A 23,039-nucleotide genomic window follows, 5' to 3' on the forward strand; every position below is an offset into this window, starting at 1 on the left:
GTCCCCTATCATATATATTCAACAGATTACTCCTCGTGCGCATAAATCTCTCAAGAAACTTTTTAAAAAAAATATTATGCAATATGGTACAACATGATACTCCTAATGTATAAAGGTTTAACATATCTTGTTGATTATTTTCATATATTACCTTGTTCCTTCTAGTTCTACTATAGTTCCTTTGAGTTACTTCATCCATTGTCAAAGTCTTTTTGCTATCTTGTATTCCATGTTGTTCATACTCGCTAGATCGACGAACTCTAGCTTACAATTCTGTGTGTCAAGCCAAATATCATCTCTTTCGAATAACTCTGATACATCAAACAACTTCTTTTTCACTAGAGACCTAAGAGTCAAGCTTATATGAACACATACATTGATCAAATGATTTGAACATGCATGTGTATCAAATCCGGATCCAATAAAGACGATATACACACCATTTGTTGCTAACCTTCATAGTCTTAAGCCACATTAAATGGCTTTAGTACTTGCAGGGCCTGTCTACCATAAGCAGCTACTCTTGGAGAGCACACTATATATAGACATTATCTAACTAATGGAATCCTATATGACCTATGAGTACAAAACAAGGCATGCCTATGGAAGCCTTTTAGACTACCACTTATGCATCCATCTTGGAAACCAAATAAATTTGTCTACGAAGTTTAATCATGCATTCTCATCCTTGCCAACACTTTTCCTCTCAAGAATTATTACATGTAATTTGTTTTTTTATTCGTTTTATTTATATTAAAATAGAATATCTAAAATGTTGAAAATAAAATCCATATAATCAGGGAAAGATATATTTTGGAGCATATACAAAATTTTAGAGAATAATTCTTTTTATACAAATTAAGGAAGAGAATTTTGCCACGTTCAACTAAATAGTTATTTCTAAATTTGTTTTTCTTATCATTTCGTGTTGAATTTGTGTATCTTATTCCTTCGAAATTGGAATTGAGAAAATCTATTGGAAAAAACGACATGACGACCTAAAAAATATTATATTGCTATCATGTCAGGAATATTCCACATATTATATGTGGCTGACAAGGTTTCATGTACGTGTAATGGTCTATTATATGTAAACACACCTTAAGGCCAATAATAATGCATAGACCAACTCAAGAACTAAAATGGAGAGAGTTGCTGCAAAATTAGCTAAACTCCGATCGCATCTTACTAAATCTACTTCACTATTCTTCCTCTACTTCATCTACTTCATATTCTTCTCTGTTTTAGGGTTCTTGGCACTCAAAATTACAAAGCCAAGAACCACTTCACGTCCTTATGACTTGGACCTCTTCTTTACTTCTGTCTCTGCCATCACTGTCTCTTCCATGTCCACCATTGACATGGAAGTCTTCTCCAACATCCAACTTATCTTTCTCACTGTCCTCATGTTCCTTGGCGGCGAAATCTTCACATCTTTTCTCAGCCTTTACTATTCCCATTTCACTAACTTTGTCTTCCCTCATAACAAGATTAGACATCTTATAAATTCTTTTAATATGGACCGACCAATCGAGGAAGGCCAAAGTGACCTCGAGACTGTAGTAGATCATTGCGAGGATCGTCTTAGCAAGATCGATGAAAGGGCATCTAAGTGCTTGTACTCGGTGGTTCTTAGTTACCATCTTGTATCAAACCTAGTTGGCTCTTTGTTGCTTCTTGTTTACGTTAACTTTGTTAAATCTGCGAGAGATGTTCTTAGTTCCAAAGACATCTCACCTCTCACCTTCTCCATCTTCGCAACTGTCTCTACATTCGCAAACTGCGGATTTGTTCCAACGAATGAGAACATGATCATCTTTCGCAAGAACTCTGGTCTCATCTGGCTCTTAATCCCTCAAGTACTAATGGGAAACACTTTGTTCCCTTGCTTCTTGGTTATGCTCATATGGGGACTTTACAAGATCACAAAGCGTGAAGAGTTTAGTTACATTCTCAAGAACCACAAGAAGATGGGATACTCTCATCTACTCTCGGTTCGTCTTTGTTTTCTTCTTGGATTAACAGTGTTAGGGTTTCTAACGATACAGCTTCTTCTCTTTTGCGCCTTTGAGTGGAGCTCTGAGTCTCTCCAAGGTATGAGCTCATACGAGAAGCTGGTTGGATCGTTATTTCAAGTGGTCAATTCGAGACATAGTGGGGAAACTATTGTCGACCTCTCTACACTTTCACCAGCTATCTTGATACTTTTCACCCTAATGATGTGAGTTGCTTTTACTCATTTCCTCATATATCAATACATTTGCATGGACTCTAAATTAATTATTTAGCTCGAAAAAGTGCACTAGTAATGTCGAATATATTGAGGTAGTGCTTTTTAATATACGATCCAATACAATAAAAGGCCACCACATGAAAGGTGGCAGACTTTATACTACACACCAAACATATCCTATGCATGCATGTGCATATTGTCTCAAATAGTTTGGAAAATTATGAAATCATTTACCTAACTTTTGTATAAAGTAAAAATTTTCCTAACAATTATTGTTTAATATTTTACCAAAACAAACATTTACTGTTTTATTTCAAGATTATTTATCCCGTAATGCCAATATATTATCATGCACTTATGAATAAGGTGGTAGAAGTAGAACCAAACATTTGCATTAGTTTTAGTGCTATTACTTTGGCTAAATCCACCAATCAATTAGCTTAGAACATTAAATCATTTAGTTAGAAGTATTCACTGATCTGGATTGAGAAAGTAAGATTCGAGATTCACCATATAGGTGAAAACTATAAATAGTTTAAAAAGTTCTCCACTAACTAAAATTAAAAAATTTATTTAAGGTGTTTTTGCTTAAGAAAGTTTTGGGAATATTTTATAACAACCAAAAACGAACCTCCAAGAATATGTGGTAGACAAGATTTGAAGTAGTGAGTTAGAATATGTCCATCGTTTTAGATTCAGTAAATTAAAATTTAAAATAAAAATGTGTCCCTTTGAGGTAGTGGAGAATGTCTCAGTTTCCAGTTCATCATATATTCACAAAGCATTATTCTTTGGTTTTTCTGTATAAACATTTCTTGCGACTAATAAGTAAAAATGTATAATTGCGTTTTTTGACAAAGGTATCTTCCTTCATACACATTATTTGTGCCATTGACCGAACAAAAGATGATAAAGAGTGAAGGAGAAGATGATTCCGGAAATGGAAAGAATGTAATAAAGGGTGGCATGTTCGTGTCACAACTTTCCTTTTTGACGATTTGCATATTTCTCATTTCAATCACCGAAAGGCAAAAACTAAGAAGAGATCCACTCAACTTCAACGTCCTTAACATCACTCTAGAAGTTATCAGGTATGTGTTTTAAAATGTTTTGCATCCATATTATAATATAGATCACGGAAAGTTCAAAAATTATAAGAGGGCATTGATAAGTTAACCTAGTAGCTAGTGCATGACCAAATTAAAATCTTTGTAAACCAATTTATTTAAAAATGCTTACAAAACTTTGGTATTAGTTTTTTAGGTATATGATAATAAATTTCACAAAACGACCCTAGAAAATTTATGAATGTGCTGTAAAAGTATTTGGGCCTTATGCAAAATCCCTCTCAATCGATGTAGAATCAGACTTGTGTGTGAGTGTGTGACATTTGACATAGACTTTAAAGACATAGATATATATATATAAAAGTCGTTTCATGAAAGCTATGAACTCTATGCTTGATAGTAACAACTAAATGAATTATTGTAACGACAGTGCATATGGAAACGTTGGTTTCACGACCGGGTATAGCTGTGAACGGCGTCTGCACGTCGACGATGGTGGCTGCGAAGACGCGGGTTATGGATTCGCAGGACGATGGAGTCCAACCGGAAAATTTGTACTAATACTAGTAATGTTTTATGGTAGGTTTAAGCAGTTCACAGCCAAATCTGGTCGAGCATGGATACTTTACCCTTCCTCTTCATAACATATATCATATATAATAAATGTATAATAAACATTAGGCTCGTAAGTTAATTAGTATTTCTTCTTTTTTTTTGTGTGATGATGTATTATAAGTTTGTATAATGTAGTTTGCATCTATTGTTAGTATTGTAACAATTTATGAAATATATAATATAAGGAGTATATTGTTCTTTACTGACGAAGTTGATAACTTAGTCAAGTAAATCAATTTTATTTCACAAATAGTTGCATACCTTTTCAGACCCATCACACAACTATTTAAGCTTTGTTACTTTATACAGTTAAACAAAAAAAATTCGGATACGAATCATTGTTCAGTTTTTGATTTATTTATACTAATCTAATAGGTTTAATTGGTCTAGTCTTTGATTTGGATGATTAAACTAACTCTAATCATGTTAGAATTTACAAATTAAAATAAAACTAGAGCTATCACTTAGAAAACAATTGTAATCAAAAATAAAATTATGAATGTGCTACTACATTATAGTATAAGAGTAAAAAGAAAAAATGAAAAAAATAATAATTTAGTAATGAAGTATGGGGAAGCTGGCCAATAATTATAAATCAATTAAAATTCTTTAGATCAAAATTCAACTCAATAATTCTAAATTAAATTTCTGGGATTCATGATGGAAGGATTCGTTGACTAATTAAGCTTAATCGAATAAATACCTAAAATATCACCTTGGTCATGATGATTTAAATTGTTAGAATAAATTTGAACTCAATAATTCTACAGAAATCATAATTTAAAGATAGAGGTGGAATTTTGAGTGATTGACTAACCTTGATCAAATTAAGAGTACAGAAATCACTAAACCATGATTTATTTAATATTATTATCAAAATTTTGAGTTTGCTTCTGGTGAACCCCTTTCAATCGTTCCACTAACAAATTTCTCAAACCTTCTATTTCTCTTAGTAGGGGATTGAGAAGGTTTTGTGAAATCAAGAGAAGAGAAATCGTCGAAATCAAAACGAGAAATAAAGGGAACGGTGAGTCGGAATCAAATCGAGGACTGAGAATCGATGGTGGTTACATAGATCGATGATTAACTCGAATGGCTGTCAACTGGAAAGGCGGATTGATCGCCGACGTAGATCTCTGGTAAGGTAATTAGGGTGTTTAGTGGTTTGGTCAATGAAATAAAAGGGTATCCAAATCAAGTTGAACACAAACACCAAGCCCACTGGACAAAGCTAAGTAAAAAAACAAAACAACTACATTGTATCGTACAACAACACACATATTTTTCTTTTTTAGAAAAACATTCTTTTTAAATACGAAAATAAAAAATAAAAAGGAGAGAATTATAATAAAAAGAAAATGTTGAGGAGAAAAAGAGAGAAATCAAAAAACAAAAACTTATGATGACAAATGAGTAAATAAATGGAATGAGTGAAGATTGGAGAGTATGAACACTCACACAAAATATACCATAAACTCCTAAATGTGTCATAAGGCAAATAAAGTTTAAAAAATGTGTTCCAGTGCAATTATTCCTATATTGTGATTTATTTTAATATTGGTTTCTCTTCCCTAGAACTCTATATAATAAGATAAGAAGGAAAAAATAATGATATAACCCACACTGATTTAACGCGTTATGACGACACGTATTCATTTTTGCTTAAAGTCACTTTTATTATATACTAAAACGAATAATGAGAATGGTCTAGTATATAAACATGCTATGGCCTAGAATAATGCTTACACCGATCCCAAAAAAAAGAGAAACAAAAAACAAAATGAAGAGAATTGGGACAAAATTATCTAAAATCATCCGTACCGAACTTGCAAAGCATTGTTCCCCCTTCTTCCTCTACTTAATATACTTCTTGTCCTTTTCCTCTTTAGGTTTCTTGGCACTCAAGATCTCTAAGCCAAGAACCACTTCACCTCTTCATGACTTAGACCTCTTCTTCACTTCTGTCTCCGCCATCACCGTCTCTTCCATGTCCACCGTCGACGTGGAAGTCTTCTCCAACACGCAACTTGTTATCATCACTATCATCATATTCATGGGGGCCGAGATATTCACATCTTTCCTCGTTCTTTATTTCTCCCATCTCACCAAATTTGTCATCCCTCGGAACAAGATCGAGAATTGCCGTATTGACCTAGAGAACGATATTGATCTTGTTGAGGGTCCTAGCCAGATCAATGAGAAGGCATCTAAGAGCTTGTACTCGGTGGTTCTTGGTTACCAGCTAGTAACAAACCTAGTTGGCTCCATGGTGCTTCTTGTGTACGTAAACTTTGTTAAAACGGCCAGAGATGTTCTTAGTTCCAAGGGAATCTCACCTCTTCTTTTCTCGGTCTTCACAACTGTCTCCACGTTCGCAAACTGTGGATATGTCCCAATGAATGAGAACATGGCCATACTCCGCAAGAACTCAGGCCTTCTCTGGCTCCTTATCCCTCAAGTTCTAATGGGAAACACTATGTTTCCTTGCTTCTTGGTCTTGTTCATTTGGGGACTTTACAAGATCACAAAGCGTGACGAGTTTGGTTATATTCTCAAGAACCACAAGAAGATGGGATACTATCATCTCCTCTCCGTTCGTCTTTGTATTCTTCTTGGCTTGACAGTGTTAGGGTTTGTGATGATTCAACTCTTTTTCTTCTGTACCTTTGAGTGGAGCTCCGAGTCTCTTCAAGGAATGAGTTCGTACGAGAAGTTGGTTGGTTCGTTGTTTCAAGTGGTGAACTCGAGATTCACTGGTGAAACAATCGTTGACATCTCAAAGCTTTCACCAGCTATTTTGGTACTCTTCGTCCTCATGATGTAAGTTTCTTCAACTCTCTCTCTCTTCACATTCATCTTTTGCATTTTGCATGTGGACTTGGAATATTTAAATCTATCCGTACCAGCCGAGACGTACGAGGTTAAGGATAACGTAGTATAATTATTAATTTAGACATATTTTCACACATATCGAAGCTGATTAGCTTTTCAAAGAACATGTTTTAAAAAAAAGATATAGTATATTTGATTATTTGTATATATTTTATATATATTTCAACAATTTTAAAGCACGTAGCCACCTAGTGCGTCTATGAGTGGGTGGCAGAACTACATTTTTGAATTAGTATTGGTCTATTTCTTTGGTGGAATCTACCAATTAATCGACGTAAATTAACTTATCAATTGACTGTTTTATGTGCGGTTTTAATATCTTTTATTCTTGTTACAAAATAATACAATAAAATTCACTTTTTCAAAGAGGAAATTTGGTGGCTTACGTCTTCTTAAACACTGATCTTTTGGTAAGTCTGTTATTACATGTTATTCCTCGTAATACAAACATTTGGTATACCTATGTTTCCAAATATGGGTTATATTTAGGTTTGTTATTAATAATATATGGTGAAAACGTATATACTATAAAAGGAAACTTACATTGACACGTGCGTGCATGGTTTTAATTAGTTCAGTAAAATAATATAGAATATGTCCCTTCGAGATAGTGTGGAGTCGTCTCCTCATCCCCAAGAGGACCTCGACACTAATTATGATCATATATACTCACAATCACAAAAGCATTAATTATTTGCATTTTCTCTATCAAATCATTCTAAGGGAATAATTAATAAGTTAAAACATAATTGCGTTTTTGATAAGGTATCTTCCTCCATACACATTGTTTATGCCATTGACCGAAGAAAAAAAGAAGAAAAACAAGAAGAGTGGGCTGTTCGTGTCACAGCTTTCCTTTTTAACGATTTGCATATTTCTCATTTCAATCACGGAAAGGCAAAACTTACGAAGTGATCCACTCAACTTCAATGTCCTTAACATCACTCTCGAAGTTATAAGGTATGTTTCTATATAAGTTCTCCCCCATGGAAGCTACCTATATACTTATTACTGATTTATTATTATTGGTAACGATAGTGCATATGGGAATGTGGGGTTTACGACCGGGTACAGCTGCAAACGACGGCTGAACATGAACGATGGTGGCTGCATAGATGCGAGTTACGGGTTTGTAGGACGGTGGAGTCCAATTGGGAAAGTCATACTAATTATAGTAATGTTTTATGGTAGGTTTAAGCAGTTCACAGCCAAATCTAGTCGAGCTTGGATTCTTTATCCCTCTTCTTTCTGACATCATGTATTAGTATTGCATGTCTCTGTCTAAATATCATGTTTGCATCTTTTTACCGAAACATGCATTCCAACAATCTGAAAAAGAAAATTATATATATATGGGAGTCTATTTTTGTCAAATCAATAACATGGTTTGAGGATGGTTCTCCTATGTACTAATACAATCACTATTGTTACTTGACTTGTACAATTATTTCACTCAAACAACAAAGAGCTAATGTTGGTTAAAGTAATTTTAGATTTTCACGTGTGCATGCAAGTGTATTCTTTATCAACTTTGGTCACTGGAGACATCACATGGTAAATATTTTGAGATAAGTTTAGTATTGTACAAATAGAACGAATACAGAGTCTCAACAATGATGTTAACCTTTTTTTTTGCAACAATCTAAAGAAATACTTAAAAGTTAAAGATATGGAAAAAGAAATGAGAATTCAAAGGTTGAAATGTTACCACACAATCAAATACAAAATCGAGAGGAAGCTCATGCATTTCTCTTGCTTAACAAGTCGTCGCTGACACTCAAATGAAGATGTTCACCAAGAACCAGAGTCACAGCAGGCAAGTTTTCGATGCAGCTTACAGTAATCTGCAACACAAGATACATGAAAGTGAATAAAAGTATTAACAATTTGGGTTATCATCAAAAGGTTTGACTAGCGATCAGCATTTTGAGTGGCACAAACAAACCTTCCCATCTCCAGCTTGGAACTCTGATTTTAAGTTAACATGGTCCCTCGATAGCAAATACGTTTGGAGCCCGGTTGCAGATTTCACATCTCCTGGAACCATAGTTGGACTTGTTAGAGAGAGAATGAGAGAATTGATGGTGGGCATCCATTGTGATGAGATGGTGACTCACCTGAGTATAAAGCAAGAACAGCCTCTTCATTGAACTTCAAAGCTGGTCTGGCCAAACTTATCTTATATGACAACTTTGGAGCCTTTTGGACACTCTCATCGGATGTTTCTTTTGGGGTAAATGTCTCATCGGCTATTATGACCTGTTATATAAAAGATAGGAGGATAAACATTAAGCTTCTGCTGTGCAAAAACAATAGTAGATGCGGGAGTGTTGATGACTTACTGCATGTGATGGCATCAAAGTGGACAGAAGCAAAGGGGAGCCAATTGAATCCTTAATGCTTTGTTCCTGTCCAACAAACAAGAATGATGAGAAAGACGTAAGGCATATGTGGTTGAGAATATTCCTGTTAGAAACACAGCTAAGATATTTCAAGTAGTACTTAAGTGAACATGAATTTGAGTAACCAACCAAAACCAGTTACCTGAGAGTTAATAACTTGTTTCGCAACAGAGTCATCCTCGTCCAATGATTCAAAGTATACTTCCACACAGTCTGTTGGTTCCAGACCTGACTTTTTCCGCAGTTTCTGGATCCTATTGACAATCTATAACACGGGGAAAGAAAGCCCATGAGCACAGCATCAGAAAACAGATGTTTTCTCTGGAAATAGAATGCTTAGATACAGAAAAAGGATATCTGGCAAGAGAATGTTTAGATACAGAAAAAAGAGTAAATATACAAGGCATACGAAACTGTATTGCTTTTGCTTCATCTAGGTCTAGTACAGTATTAGACGTTAAGTCTATTTACCTCTCGGGCAACACCTGCTTCAACCAAAGATTCATCTGCTCGTAGATCAAGAACAACCAAAACATCACCTGCATCATGAACGAAAGCAAATATCATATGTATCCTTACCAATATACCGATAAACAATCAAGATTCACAAAAAAAAATTGACCATAGAGAAGTGGTAGTTATTTATGATTCTTACCATCTCCAGCTGCATCAATTTCATTCTCTTTCAAACCTTCTGGGCGTTTGAAAACCCTGACAATCTGAACAACATATAAAAGATGTGTCAGAATTTAGCTAGTAACAACATATTCTGCAGGCTATCTCACAGGAAAACACCATAGCATGAGAGACCTTGATATCGTCTAGCTTTAGCAAGTGGTTAGCAATAGTAACTTCTTTAGCCTTCTGAAATGTTAAGATATCTTTTTGAGACATTTCTTTAACTTGCTTTGAAACAATCCCCATCGACTTTCCAAGTCGCTTTCCCAATTTACTGCAGGAATGAACGTGTAAAATTTCATTGTACATTTCTTTTGGAAAGGCTAAAGCACATTGAGTTTAACATTTAAACTAAAAAAACAGGAAGAAACTTTAACCAACCTGAAATCTGGTTCTGCTTTTTCAGATGCATACATCAGAGTATCATCACATGGTACAAGAGATCTTACGTTAAGTTCTTCCAAGACATACTGCAATGCAAAATCAAAAAGGATAAATCCTACATATCAGTTCCTTGAATGTAAGGAGAAACATTAGTTGATGTGAAAAGCCTAGTATGCACTCAGGACTCCTGGACCCTTGAGCATTTCTCTTCCATTTGCTAATTTCAAATGGTCCTCAACAACAATTTCAAAAAATTAGAATATCATATATATAATACTAATTAAACTTCCAAACGATAAACTACAGTTCCGTAACACCAACCTCTCTTAGTACTCCAGTTATGTCATTCAAGAATTGTGCATCCGGATGGACCACAATCATTTCCCTGATACAACAAGGACAAGCATGTATGAATTTTTTCATGTTTTAGGCTAACAAAGAGGAAACTGAAAAAATAAAGTACCAACACTCACTTTAGAGGAGTTTTCAAGGGTAGTTTGTTACGCTCACGAATGTTCCGAGCTAGATCAATGATTGTCATCATCCTTTTAACACTTTGTTCAATCCTCTCCTCGCCCTGTTAAACATGAGAAGAAAATATAAGTGAGCTATAATTCAAAAAAATTATATTTTATCCTTGGATATAGAGATGTGGACTTGAGTCTTACCGTTCCTTCCTCTGGTGGAATATTGCAGTAATGAATGCTTTCTTCAGATCCTTTACATGCTTTCCGCAGATTCTGGTATAAAGTTTCAGTGAAGAAAGGTGTAAAAGGGGCCATCACTTTGCAAGAAGTAAGTAGCACCTGAAAATAGAAAATTGTTAGTCATAACAAGTGATGAAATGATGATGACCATGCAAACAGAAAGTATCCCTGCAACTAATTTTGCTATACATTAAATAGAGTTGAAAGAGCAGTGTGACAATCATCATCTCCTGTACGGCCTTTTAACCTCTTGCGGTTGAATCTAACATATATGTTCGTGAGATTGTCAAGGAACTTCAAGAGCTCAGGAACCACCTAAAAAGATAAAGAAAAACAAAGAGGTGATAGATATTAAGAGAGATTGCTAAAGTTTTCTTAAATACAAACACCACCATATCAGGCTAAAATGACATGTAAAATCCTTACAGTGTAAAGCCGATATCCATCCATCTCCTGACGGACAAAACGGACAAGACTCTGCGTAGCTGAGTGAATCCACTGATCAAGAACGTTTGCTGACTGTAACGTTGCCATATCAGTAGGAACAAAGGGTTCACCACCTTCAGTCTCAACTCTCTTTGCATTCTGAACAAGGAACCGATATGCATTGTACCATGGAAGGAAAACATCTTTGACCTAGTGAATCCCAATGGAAGAGCAGCAAAATTCAGACAAACAACAAATCTACTCAAATAAGCAGTAATAAAATTAAACACCAAAATCACTCACAACACCAAGTACTCCTTCTTTTTTGAAGCGTAATGTCTCAGCACGTACAACCGGAGAATTTATCAGGTACAATCGCACAGCATCCTGTCAAGGTTTACTTAGAGTCACTAAGTCATGCCTTACACACGCTGCCAAGATTTTCATAGCTAGAGAACATTTGAAAAAAAAGCTCCAAACGCAGTATAAGAGCATATTATAGGGAAAACTTACAGCCCCATACTCATCTATGACTTCCAAAGGTGGTGGATAATTCCGTAATTTCTTACTCATCTTTTTTCCATCCTCAGCAAGCACAAGACCATTGCAGATCAGATTTTTAAATGCTGGTTTTCCAAATAATGCAGTAGATAACACCATAAGAGTATAAAACCTGTAGATACCAAACCACAAGGTCAGATAATAGTTTAGAGCCTATTTAGTAGAAATGAATTAAAGCTTACTATGCCGTTATTAAAACCACTTATAGAATCACATTTGTTATTTCATAGTACACTGTTCAGACCTTCCCTTAGCTTCGACTCATTACTTAATTAAGTGCAATCATTTAGTGTAATTAAGATCCAGATCATCCCATACAGTAGAGGGATGGAACAAACCCAAATTTAAAGCAAGAGATAATCTGTCAGAAGAGCTTAAAGGATATGTCAATGTAGAATTCCCTTCTCGAAAACATATGAGAACTAAAATCATATGGTTTCTTAGCACCTATCTTGAGTTGACTCCTCTCAACACAATAAACACCAACTAAGATTTGCATTCCGAGAAGGTTAAAAGATTAAACTCCATTCCATGTTGCCACCATAATATAAATAAAATCATTTCAAATCTGAAGCTTAACTAATATAATGGCTTATATTTAATTCTCGCCACAGTCAAGATATGGAACGACATACCATCCACGAGTTTGATCAAGCCCTTCAGCCACAAAATGACCAGGGAAGTTCTTCTCAAATAGCTCCTTGTTTTCAAATGGATAATGGATATATGCATAAGGCATTGACCCACTCTCAAACCAACAATCAAAAACCTGATGAAGCGTAATATAGTTGTAAGCATGGGATAATAACCCAAACAATCATGGATTATTGATAAATGAAAGAAATTTGATCCATCTTACATCTTCTACACGTCGTAGCACACCAAATTCAGGGCCACGACTAGATGGGATTGTAATTTGATCAATATGGTGACGATGCAGATCAAAGACCTGCACTATGAATCATTAGAAAAACAAATGAGTATCCAACTTTTTGACAACTACATACTCCAGCAAATAGAAAATAACAAACCCCCACAGGATATCCTTAAAGTTGAACAGAACATATAAAGAAGACTTCTAGATATATATTTAGTCAGATATCAGACAGAATATTGAGTTATCCAGCAGATGAGTAGCAGCAAATATCCACCACAACAATTCCATATATAGGACAGTACTTTCCCTAAGCATCAATGAGCCATTTTCTATATTGACATTTATTTGTTTTCAACCAATAGTATATAACAGGTACTTACAGCAGAAACAGAGACAGAAATAAAACAAAGAAATGCAAACAACAAAAGAAGAGACCTTGACACCAGAGAGCTTTTCAAGCTTCTCCACAGAATCCATAACGACAACTTCCTCCCCATCATCACTGATCCATATCGGAAGAGGTGTGCCCCAAAATCTACTTCGGCTAATAGCCCAATCCCTTGCATTTTCGAGCCAATTGTGAAAACGTTTATCCTGAATTGCATATTAATCGGGAAAATTTATTCATATCAGACTCTTATCTAAACAAACTAGTAACATATACTGAGAGTATTCCTTTCTTCTACCGACCTTCACATAATCAGGTACCCAATGTGTCTCGCCATTGCTTTCTAACAACTGTTCTTTCATCTGCTCCACGCGCACAAACCTAACAGATTAACCACAAACAAAATTTATAGTCCTAACCACACATGAAAATGATAGAACAAGGTTCATATCATCTTTCTGCTAATTTCTGCATGCCATTTAGGTTAGATACTCACTACATATGAAAGCTAAAATAGATAAATGAAACATGGAGAATCAAAATGTCATAAACAGTTTGGTTATATACACAAAAAGAGCTCATATATCTTACAAGAGGGGATATAATTATACGAAAAAACCTTTCAATCATCATTTACGCCAAAAGAACAGGTACATGACAAAATCCTACATCTTCTCACCCAAAGTTCAAGACAATGCCTAAAAAGACAAAGTGCCTCGCTAAAACTAGCACTGGCTGATCAAACTACTAAGACCTTAATTCAAGCTCATATAAAACATGAAGCATACCAACTCGGAACTGCTCTATATATAAGAGGGGTGTCTGATCTCCAGCAAAATGGATATGAGTGAGTAAAGCTCCCTGTTTTAACAAGCCTGCCTTTGGCCTGAAATAACAAAATAATATTACTTCATGAATATAAATTACCTATAGTAAATCCAATGGTCCAAATTGCACTTAATAATTCTCGAAGAAGTATGGCAGATCATTATAACCTTAACCGATTAATCATGGCCTATAACAAACATTAGGCATCAGTAATCACCTTAACAGCTTCAATTATATCCTTGTCTGCATCTTTAACATAACGGCCACTGAAGTGCGTAATTCTCTCAGTAAACAACCCATCGTCATCAACAGCAACAACCAAATTTTCACCCTGCACGTAAGGATAAAACCATTTAGAAGAACATTTAACACAATGAGATAAAGCAAGATTAGTAGATTAGACAAGCAAGGGTACTTGACTATACTGTAAGCCTAAACAAGAGAAAGAGTAACAACAAATGAGCATTTCTACAAAATCCCCAGGAAGTACCAACCCAAAATCTAAGATCAAATAATCCAAACTGAATGACATTACATGATATTTTCTAGTCATGAAATCGATATCAAGAAAAATAAAGTACATTGATATGGAGAATGTCGTCGAATCTAACCTTTTTAATAATCTTGTTCTGAAGACAAACACGGTAATCATCTTCACCAAAGGCAGGAGCACAGTGGACAATACCAGTACCACTGTCATCAGTGACATAATCATCTGCAACCACTCGAAAGGCCTCACTTGAGAAATCGCTAAAGTAATCAAACAAAGGTTCATACTTCTTCCCAACCAGGGAAGCTCCATTAAATTTCTCCAGAACTTCAAAAGAATCAGCTGCACTGTCAGGTTTAGCACCTTTTGCTTTAGGGTTTGCTTTCTTGGTATCACCAGCAGGTCCATTACTTAACTTGGCTTTGGGCTTATCAGTGGGAAGAGCTGACAACCGAGATTCAGCAACAACATACACTTTTCCAGTGTTCTTATTACGAACCTTAACATAGACAAACTTTGCATTGACACACAAAGCAAGATTGCTTGGAAGAGTCCACGGAGTAGTAGTCCATGCCACAAAAGCAGCATTATCTTGATCTCCAATAACTGGGAAAGTCACCATGATTTCTGGATCTGGCACTTCCTGTACACCCATTCTACCAATATCAGAGATCAAATTATACAACAGAAGACAATCAAACATTAACAACAGCTGAAGCCACGCACCTTGTAGTTCTGACCAGCTTCAAAATTAGATAAAGGAGTTTTACAACCAGTACTATACGGCATAACCTGCAATCAAGTAAAACAAATAAGAATCTCGATTCACCAAATTCAAACAACAGAAATCATGCAAGGAAGAGAAAGGCAAAACAAACCTTGAAGCCTCTGTACACAAGATTCTTATCAAAAAGCTGAGCAAAAACCCACCAAACACTCTCCATAAAAGGCAAATCCATAGTCTTATAATCATTCCTGAAATCAATCCAACGACCAGTCCTAGTAATAACCTTCTCCCACTCAGTAACATAACGGGTCACAATACTCCTACACTCTTCATTATACTTATCAATTCCCATCTTAATAACTTCATCTCTCCTCTTAATATTCAACTTCCGATCAATCTCATTCTCAACAGGTAAGCCATGACAATCCCACCCGAACCTACGAGTGACATGGTAACCATTCATGGACTGATACCTCGTCACGATATCTTTAATCGTACCGGCGAGAATATGTCCGTAGTGAGGAAGTCCGGTGGCGAACGGAGGTCCGTCGTAGAAAATATACTCCGGGAGATTCTCAGTCCGTTTGAGCTGAGTCTTGAAAGCATCGATTTGAGTCCAGTACGAGAGGACATTTTCTTCTTGCTGAGGGAATGAGAACTCTTTACCTTCGCATACATCTTCCATGGCGGATACTGACGAATCAATCCGCTCACGAAATTAGGGTTTCTGAAGATTTCTCGTTCGGCGCAGATGAAATGATATCAATCAAGTCCTAGGCGTTAGAAGTTGAAGTTTTAGTCAGTTTTTTTTCTCAACTTTTTTTTTCAATCTTCTTAATGGGCCGGGGTGAACCTTTTTAAAGCTAGTGAGTAAGCCCAAAACGAAAATGCCCAAAGAATCTAGCGTATTAACAATAAAAATGGGCCTTATTAATATAGGCCCAATTAAAGTATGTAATAGCGAAATCCACGGAGAAAGAGACGACAGAGAGGGACGACGACGATGAGCAGCAGAAGAAGAGTCGGAGACGATGACAAAGGATTGCTCTGGAAACTTCCTCAAGTCAGAGTCAAAGACATCGGAAAAGTTGGTCCAGCCTTTGGACTCGGCGTAGGTTGCGGAGTCGGGTTCGGCGCCGGTCTTATCGGAGGTAAATTTATAATTTTTTGATCGGCCGGAGTTTATGAATTGGTCGGAGCTGATATAGAGATAGATGTGTATCGTTGAGTTTAAACTGAGTTTTGAGAGATTGATTTGATTGAAACAGGTGTAGGATTTGGACCAGGAGTACCTGGATTACAGTTTGGGTTAGGATTTGGAGCTGGTTGTGGAATTGGTGTAGGTTTTGGCTATGGTGTTGGGAGAGGAGCTGCTTATGATCACTCTCGTTCTTATTATAACGTTGGGAAACCATCTCTGTGAGTTATTAAAAATCATGTCTTTATGTGTTTTTTGATTTGGTTACTGTAGTTTGAAGAAGATGATGATGATGATTTGTTTGTTGATTTTGTTTGACAGGAATGAAGTTGATGCTCTTATTGATGAACTTGTTGTTAGTACCAAGAAGCTTGTGAAAGCTACTACGAATGAGATCGACAAGTGGATTAAATGATGAACATTAGCAGTAGTTTAGCTTGCTTGCAGCTGATAAGTAAAAATGTTAGTGTTGCTGCTATGTTCTTTAGATCGAGAATGTAGAGACTCGGGGTAGTGGATCTCGTTTCGTTATGTATAATTGGTTATGGTATGAAGACGGATTCACGTAATTTTATATGGCAGATTTATCATTCTAGTAATGTGTATATTGTTGTGAGTTCTGGTTTCTGTTTGTTGGTGTATATGGTGAAGCGTGAATCATCACAAACGCCAATGTGAAGTATGGGTTTGAGCTTTTGGTATAACCCAATTGTGAAAAGGTTGAACCTGCTTAGTGGCATAGTGATCTCATCTCAAGGGTCAATGTCATAAATTCGTTATGGTTTGATCCAACCGGGTGTGAACACTGTGCTAACTAAGCCAGTAAATCACTCGAGTTTCGATCACCCTGCGCTAACTAAGTCAGTAGATCACTTGAGTTTCGATCCAAATGCTTTACTCGTCGTAGAGTTGCGGGAAGTTCTTTCCAAAAGGCTTTTGTTCATTCCGAGACAAGTCGGATGCTCCAATTCGTTTTTTTTGGTGTGTAAAGGGGTAGTCCCAACTAATGATCCCATGCTGAAATCTAACCATTGAGTTGCCTTTCGATCGTCGTCCACAGGACCACAATGATTCCAAATGTCCCAAGGAATTTACTGAAAAGCCAAACTAAAGACTGTGTAAGGCTTGTGGATGACATTACACAGTTTAGATGTTCATGTGTTTGAGATTCTTGTAACACAGTTGGCAAGTATAGGTGAAAGCTAAGCCACACAAAAAAGAGAAGAAACAGAGGATAGGGATAAAATAGATTATCCAACAAAAACCCATCTTAGAGCCACATCAGCATCATCAACCAATCAGAGCAAAGAATCATATTTCACATTTTCAATACAGACCAATCAAAATCCTGAACGAATCCTTACTCTCCACCTTATAGCACCAGTTTCGTCTCTTCCTTCTTTCACTTAGCTCCTCCCTAGTGTTAAACCAGAGTAAAGCTTGAAACTTTGGAGTTAAAAAAGATGGCGTCTTTGGGTGTGTCGGAAATGCTTGGTACTCCCCTTAACTTCAGGGCAGTTTCAAGATCGTCTGCTCCGTTGGCTTCAAGCCCGGCCACGTTCAAGACAGTTGCTCTCTTCTCTAAGAAAAAGCCAGCTCCTCCTGCTAAGTCCAAGGCCATCTCTGAGACTAACGACGAGCTCGCCAAGTGGTATGGTATGTGTCTTCTACATCCCTTTCAAAATCATTTTTTTTGCTCTGTTACGAAATGTGTTTGTAATGATTGTGATTCTTGTCCAGGTCCTGACAGGAGAATTTTCTTGCCGGATGGTCTTTTGGACAGATCAGAAATCCCAGAGTACTTAAACGGTGAAGTTGCTGGAGAGTAAGACACTTGTTCATGTCTCTCTTTGTATGTTTTTTATACGTTTGGGTTTGGTGCTTAAGGTTTTATTGGTTCTGAAATTGCAGTTATGGTTATGACCCATTTGGTCTTGGAAAGAAGCCTGAGAACTTTGCTAAGTAAGCAGATTCTTATATCCTTAAACCTGTTTCTCTGTTTCCATCTCAATCTATTGAATCTGTTGTTAAGACTGGTTAGTATAATGAATATGGTTGTAGATACCAAGCCTTTGAATTGATCCACGCAAGATGGGCTATGTTGGGAGCTGCTGGTTTCATCATCCCTGAAGCTTTAAACAAATACGGTGCTAACTGTGGTCCTGAAGCTGTTTGGTTCAAGGTTCTTGCCTACTTCTCATCTTTATGAACATTCAAGTGTCTTAGATTCTATATAACAAAGCAAGAATGTGTTATGTGATGGGATGAATGATGAATCTTAATTGGTATAACAATGCAGACTGGTGCGTTGCTTCTTGATGGAAACACATTGAACTACTTTGGCAAGAACATCCCAATCAACCTTGTTCTCGCCGTAGTTGCTGAAGTTGTTCTCCTCGGTGGAGCTGAGTACTACAGAATCACCAACGGATTGGTACATTACTCTCTTTACTAGTTCATGTTCCTCATAGATGAATGACTAACCTTTGAAATGCATTGGCAGGACTTTGAGGACAAGCTACACCCAGGAGGTCCATTTGATCCTTTGGGCTTGGCTAAGGACCCTGAGCAAGGAGCACTTCTCAAGGTTAAAGAGATCAAGAACGGGAGATTAGCCATGTTTGCGATGCTCGGTTTCTTCATCCAAGCTTATGTTACTGGTGAAGGTCCAGTTGAGAACCTTGCACAGCATCTCAGTGATCCTTTCGGAAACAATTTGCTTACCGTTATCGCTGGAACTGCCGAGAGAGCTCCTACTCTCTAAGCCATTTTATGTTTTCTAAGAGCTTCCAAAATGTACACTTTGTTCCATTGGAACTTCTTTTGACAATGTTAAAAACTTTCATCTGAATCTCCTATATATTTCATTGGTGCTTTATCATATGCTTCTAAGGATAGCTATCTAATACCGCATTTACGTTTGCGGTTATAGATATACAAAGTCATACTTCGCGACTGTCGATAACATCGTTACCTTTTGTTATACATCTAGTAGTCATTTGTTGCTAGTAACAACTTGTTACCAAGACAGTTCTGTATTACAAATTCACAACTAGTGGCGAGATTAACTAGCAAATAAAACTCTTACACTAATCAATCATGTTCTTATTCATTCCAACAGTAGATAAATATAAATTTGGGTTTTGTGAAGCAATTTGCTTCCAACCAATAAGTAAAATATGTAATCAATAACACACACACATACAACACTTACATAGTCATAAGACATATAAACATCTATTTAGAATACCCCCAAAAGTCCATCTCACTTCGCAATGTAAGCTGGTTCGTCGTAGGAGCTGGCTGAACAACAGAAGAAGCATTGTTGTTACCATCCTCAAACCTAATCCCTCTTGAGGAATCTTCATTCCCCATATGACAAGTCACAAGCCTATCCATCATTCCCCATTCACTTAAACCTTGTTGATGATTTTGACTAGCCACTGTCTCACAAGTACCAACCTCTAAACCAGGCTCACATGCTTGTTGGTATTGTAACCCTTCACTAGCTGCACTCTCACAGTCCCTTGCAAGTCCTGAAGAGTAGTCAAATCCAAGGGTGGGTGGCTTGTGGAAGATTGGTGGGTATTGATGAAGAGCAAGGTCAGGTTTGTTCAGTTCGAATGTTGTGGCTCCATGGTTACGTACTAGCTGGTATGGACTGTCTCTGTGCATGAAGCTACGAGCTTGAAGCGTGTGGTTGTTGTTGGATGCTTCGTGGATGTGTTGGTCCGATGAGTTAATGCTTGAGCCACCTTCGTTCACTACCTTGAACAAGTTCTTCTTCATGAACACCCTACAAACCACCCATCCATCTTCCTATAATATCATAAAATATAATTTAGCAAATGGATCAAATAATATTATAAAAAATTACACTTGCTAACACACAAAAATAAAAAAAATAAAAAATTGCATTTCCTTCATTTTCATACCAATGTACACATAACTAAATAAAATTATATATGTGGATTAAATAATGTTCCATAGCAAATGGATTAAATAATATTCCATAGCAAATAGATTAAATAATATTCATTCAATTTATACAATTTTACAAAAAAATAAAAATAATTAATATATATATATGTATATATACAAGATTTATCTAAGGTGTGGTAATTTTGATATTGTATAAAGAATTTTGAAGAAATCATAAGCCTTTAAATTTTGTTTTTATTAAAACATATTAGAAATTTTTGTTTCGAAATTATCAAAGACTTTGTGCAATTGCACTTGCTAATTTCTCAAAAATGTTCTTGATAATGATAATGATCTATATTATAATTGAAAGATTTCTAAAGATTGCTCAAATGAATAAAGACATACACTAGGGTTGGCTTGAGGATCATCAGCGTCTTCAAGACGGTACTCATGCATGATCCAATCAGTCTTTTGCCCATGAGGAGCTCTTCCTTTGTAGAACACAAGTGTCTTCCTCATTCCTATCTTCTTGTAAGAGTTCCTTATGCACTTGTCACGACCCGTCGCCTTCCAGAACCCTGCATGAGTAGCACGGTTTGTCCTCGACCCTGTCGGATATTTCCTATCCTTATGGCTGAAAAAATACCATTCATTTTGCGGTGTTGAGCCAATCTTGCATCTCTCTGCCAAACAAAAATAGCATACAAAGTTAGAGAATTGGATCACATACTAGTATTCATAAATGTTATATCGAACAATCAAGAAGTTGAAGAGAGCTATCAAGATCTCAAAGATTTGTGGTATCTTCTTGATTAATGAGTTGAAATAAGTGAAAAAGAGTACTACCTTGTAAATCCCAAGGCTCAAGCTTGTTTAAGTCAACCTCTCTAATGACTTCCATCTCAAACTTATGGTAAGAGATTTTCTTCTTCAAGTAGTAATGAAGAAGCTCTTCATCGGTCGGATGAAACCGGAAACCAGGTGGCACTCCTCCGTTCGACGACGAACCCATTTCGGTTTTTTACGTTTTCCTTTCTCTCTTGTCTACAATTTAAGACAGCTTCTTAAAACATATAAACACTGCCTTTCTTTCTAAGTTCTTGATTATATATTTATACACATACACACACATGTAATTGTCAACGGTGTTATAATTAAATGATCGGGTATTTGAATGTACGATGATGATGCATGTTGATGTTGATGATGGTGATGGGTGAAGTTGACGGCCGGTGACCACGGCGACGGAGGTGCTCAAAAAGCTATCGTAAAAAGCAAGACTCGCCGGAGATTAATATGAGATTTTTTATTATATAATATGATGTCTCTATGTGTAACGCGCCATTGTGTTGCATCGTGTGGTACACTTGAGTAAAATCGACTGCTCCATGTGTCTCTATGCCAATGTTGACTTATACATCATTTATGAACGATCCCGAGACACTAAAACTATATATTAGTATGATTAAACTAAACCCCTCGTATTCAATTTTTGATTGTTCCGTAAGCAAGGGTTTATATTTTTTGGAGAATGATAATGTTAGAGAAAAAAAGACCCATATGGTCATGAATCATGATCATATGGATATGGGGATCTTCAACTCGGATCATACGGTCCATGTTTACGTATACACCTAGTATAGTAATTAAGATGAATATTAAAGACGAATAATTCTAATACAGAAGGATATGATGAATATATGAATATGCCATGCATTGGCCAGTGGCCAAGGTTAGGGCTTTTTTCACGCACATGTGGCTTAGCCTATGACCTTGTGATTTATTTCGTTTCTCTAATCTTCAAGCTTCCTATCTGTTTTGTTAACTTGATTATACATTGATTCAAGCAAGCAATAAATATATATACATATTTATATATGTAGGTATATAAGATATAGTTTTCTTATATGAGTGAACTAAATGAATAGTTATGGCGGTAACAACAATAGATCATTGTGAACCTACAAGTTACAATCAAGACTGATCAAAACACATGGCTAGTGACATGAAACACTACAAAAAGAAGAATAATAATTTTATAAAAGAACTGTTATTTATACACTACAAAAATGGGACTGTTTATAGAAAACATATCAAAATAGATTATTAGTACATTCTAAATGTCATTCTGTTGGGATCTTTTAAGAACTTTGACACTAGGATTTAACCCGTGGTACACCACGGGTCCATAGTTTAATATATTTCTTTGGTTGATCATTTTCGTATTTGGTTTATATAGTTTAGTTTTATACATGTTTATTTCATTTAATTTAATATAATTTCATGAATTTGTATTATAAGTAGATTCATAAATATATGTGGTAAACCGACGGTACATCACGAAACGATTTTGTTGTAAATAAAAAAATATATTTTAACTTAACCCGTAAAATATTTTAAATATAGACAACCCGCAGAAAATATATCATATTTATGTAAACTCAAACCCGTTCAATCATATTTATGTACAATATATTATATTTTAAATATTTGTAGAACTAAAATATTAATAATACTATTAATTTTTGTAGAATTTAAATATTTTCATTATTTTAATATTCTATAAAACTTAAATAAAATATCATAATTTTCAGCTTTTCAAAGTTTTAATATTTATCATATTTTAAACTTGTTAAAAAATT

The 23,039-nt window shown here is 35.9% G+C and overlaps 6 protein-coding genes across 6 annotated transcripts; 4 read left to right on the plus strand and 2 right to left on the minus strand.

Annotated features, from left to right (window-relative positions):
• The first annotated feature begins 1,142 nt into the window (after positions 1–1,142).
• Positions 1,143–3,977, plus strand: LOC17881651 (sodium transporter HKT1). The gene is made up of 3 exons (XM_006289228.2): positions 1,143–2,221; positions 3,094–3,324; positions 3,731–3,977. The coding sequence occupies exons 1-3, from the start codon at positions 1,143–1,145 to the stop codon at positions 3,942–3,944; spliced, it is 1,524 nt and encodes a 507-aa protein (XP_006289290.1). The 3' UTR covers positions 3,945–3,977.
• A 1,718-nt stretch (positions 3,978–5,695) lies between these two features.
• Positions 5,696–8,160, plus strand: LOC17883502 (sodium transporter HKT1). Its single transcript, XM_006289223.2, has 3 exons — positions 5,696–6,735; positions 7,573–7,767; positions 7,846–8,160. Exons 1-3 carry the CDS (start codon positions 5,696–5,698, stop codon positions 8,057–8,059), a joined length of 1,449 nt encoding a protein of 482 aa, XP_006289285.1. The 3' UTR covers positions 8,060–8,160.
• Positions 8,161–8,359: 199 nt separating this feature from the next.
• LOC17883497 (isoleucine--tRNA ligase, cytoplasmic) lies at positions 8,360–16,038 on the minus strand. Its single transcript, XM_023780393.1, has 25 exons — positions 15,427–16,038; positions 15,275–15,340; positions 14,670–15,191; positions 14,276–14,389; positions 14,019–14,116; positions 13,533–13,611; positions 13,278–13,436; positions 12,825–12,914; positions 12,601–12,734; positions 11,918–12,077; positions 11,708–11,791; positions 11,405–11,614; positions 11,168–11,293; positions 10,940–11,077; positions 10,745–10,848; positions 10,593–10,656; positions 10,269–10,357; positions 10,020–10,161; positions 9,865–9,928; positions 9,681–9,748; positions 9,352–9,474; positions 9,150–9,215; positions 8,925–9,066; positions 8,753–8,844; positions 8,360–8,651 (listed from the first exon to the last, which is right to left on the minus strand). The coding sequence occupies exons 1-25, from the start codon at positions 15,958–15,960 to the stop codon at positions 8,547–8,549; spliced, it is 3,573 nt and encodes a 1,190-aa protein (XP_023636161.1). The 5' UTR covers positions 15,961–16,038; the 3' UTR covers positions 8,360–8,546.
• A 218-nt stretch (positions 16,039–16,256) lies between these two features.
• LOC17884254 (keratin-associated protein 6-2) lies at positions 16,257–17,072 on the plus strand. The gene is made up of 3 exons (XM_006286543.2): positions 16,257–16,426; positions 16,544–16,694; positions 16,795–17,072. Exons 1-3 carry the CDS (start codon positions 16,279–16,281, stop codon positions 16,886–16,888), a joined length of 393 nt encoding a protein of 130 aa, XP_006286605.1. The 5' UTR covers positions 16,257–16,278; the 3' UTR covers positions 16,889–17,072.
• An 800-nt stretch (positions 17,073–17,872) lies between these two features.
• On the plus strand, positions 17,873–19,354 carry LOC17882574 (chlorophyll a-b binding protein CP26, chloroplastic). Its single transcript, XM_006288340.2, has 6 exons — positions 17,873–18,129; positions 18,214–18,298; positions 18,385–18,435; positions 18,535–18,655; positions 18,773–18,907; positions 18,977–19,354. The coding sequence occupies exons 1-6, from the start codon at positions 17,937–17,939 to the stop codon at positions 19,235–19,237; spliced, it is 846 nt and encodes a 281-aa protein (XP_006288402.1). The 5' UTR covers positions 17,873–17,936; the 3' UTR covers positions 19,238–19,354.
• Positions 19,355–19,535: 181 nt separating this feature from the next.
• LOC17882974 (protein BEARSKIN2) lies at positions 19,536–21,409 on the minus strand. Its single transcript, XM_006290132.2, has 3 exons — positions 21,244–21,409; positions 20,803–21,080; positions 19,536–20,292 (listed from the first exon to the last, which is right to left on the minus strand). Exons 1-3 carry the CDS (start codon positions 21,407–21,409, stop codon positions 19,711–19,713), a joined length of 1,026 nt encoding a protein of 341 aa, XP_006290194.1. The 3' UTR covers positions 19,536–19,710.
• Between the last annotated feature and the right edge of the window lie 1,630 nt (positions 21,410–23,039).

This window comes from Capsella rubella, unplaced genomic scaffold (genome assembly GCF_000375325.1).
Source record: "Capsella rubella cultivar Monte Gargano unplaced genomic scaffold, Caprub1_0 scaffold_6, whole genome shotgun sequence".
Lineage (NCBI taxonomy): Eukaryota > Viridiplantae > Streptophyta > Magnoliopsida > Brassicales > Brassicaceae > Capsella > Capsella rubella.

Bases quoted from the DNA above. Each gene is read 5' to 3' on its own strand.
- LOC17884254 (XM_006286543.2), top strand. From the start codon at position 16,279: ATGAGCAGCAGAAGAAGAGTCGGAGACGATGACAAAGGATTGCTCTGG. The intron at 16,427-16,543 runs GTAAATTTATAA...TGATTGAAACAG, and splicing joins CGGCGCCGGTCTTATCGGAG to GTGTAGGATTTGGACCAGGA. The intron at 16,695-16,794 runs GTGAGTTATTAA...TTTGTTTGACAG, and splicing joins AACGTTGGGAAACCATCTCT to GAATGAAGTTGATGCTCTTA.
- LOC17882974 (XM_006290132.2), bottom strand. From the start codon at position 21,409: ATGGGTTCGTCGTCGAACGGAGGAGTGCCACCTGGTTTCCGGTTTCAT. The intron at 21,081-21,243 runs GTAGTACTCTTT...TTTGTTTGGCAG, and splicing joins TGAGCCTTGGGATTTACAAG to AGAGATGCAAGATTGGCTCA. The intron at 20,293-20,802 runs GTATGTCTTTAT...ATGATATTATAG, and splicing joins ATCCTCAAGCCAACCCTAGT to GAAGATGGATGGGTGGTTTG.
- LOC17883502 (XM_006289223.2), top strand. From the start codon at position 5,696: ATGAAGAGAATTGGGACAAAATTATCTAAAATCATCCGTACCGAACTT. The intron at 6,736-7,572 runs GTAAGTTTCTTC...GTTTTTGATAAG, and splicing joins GTACTCTTCGTCCTCATGAT to GTATCTTCCTCCATACACAT. The intron at 7,768-7,845 runs GTATGTTTCTAT...TGGTAACGATAG, and splicing joins ATCACTCTCGAAGTTATAAG to TGCATATGGGAATGTGGGGT.
- LOC17881651 (XM_006289228.2), top strand. From the start codon at position 1,143: ATGGAGAGAGTTGCTGCAAAATTAGCTAAACTCCGATCGCATCTTACT. The intron at 2,222-3,093 runs GTGAGTTGCTTT...TTTTTGACAAAG, and splicing joins ATACTTTTCACCCTAATGAT to GTATCTTCCTTCATACACAT. The intron at 3,325-3,730 runs GTATGTGTTTTA...TTGTAACGACAG, and splicing joins ATCACTCTAGAAGTTATCAG to TGCATATGGAAACGTTGGTT.
- LOC17882574 (XM_006288340.2), top strand. From the start codon at position 17,937: ATGGCGTCTTTGGGTGTGTCGGAAATGCTTGGTACTCCCCTTAACTTC. The intron at 18,436-18,534 runs GTAAGCAGATTC...ATATGGTTGTAG, and splicing joins AAGCCTGAGAACTTTGCTAA to ATACCAAGCCTTTGAATTGA. The intron at 18,908-18,976 runs GTACATTACTCT...ATGCATTGGCAG, and splicing joins ACAGAATCACCAACGGATTG to GACTTTGAGGACAAGCTACA.
- LOC17883497 (XM_023780393.1), bottom strand. From the start codon at position 15,960: ATGGAAGATGTATGCGAAGGTAAAGAGTTCTCATTCCCTCAGCAAGAA. The intron at 10,849-10,939 runs GTAAGACTCAAG...CATGTTTAACAG, and splicing joins TTCCACCAGAGGAAGGAACG to GGCGAGGAGAGGATTGAACA. The intron at 8,652-8,752 runs GTTTGTTTGTGC...CTTGTGTTGCAG, and splicing joins TCCAAGCTGGAGATGGGAAG to ATTACTGTAAGCTGCATCGA.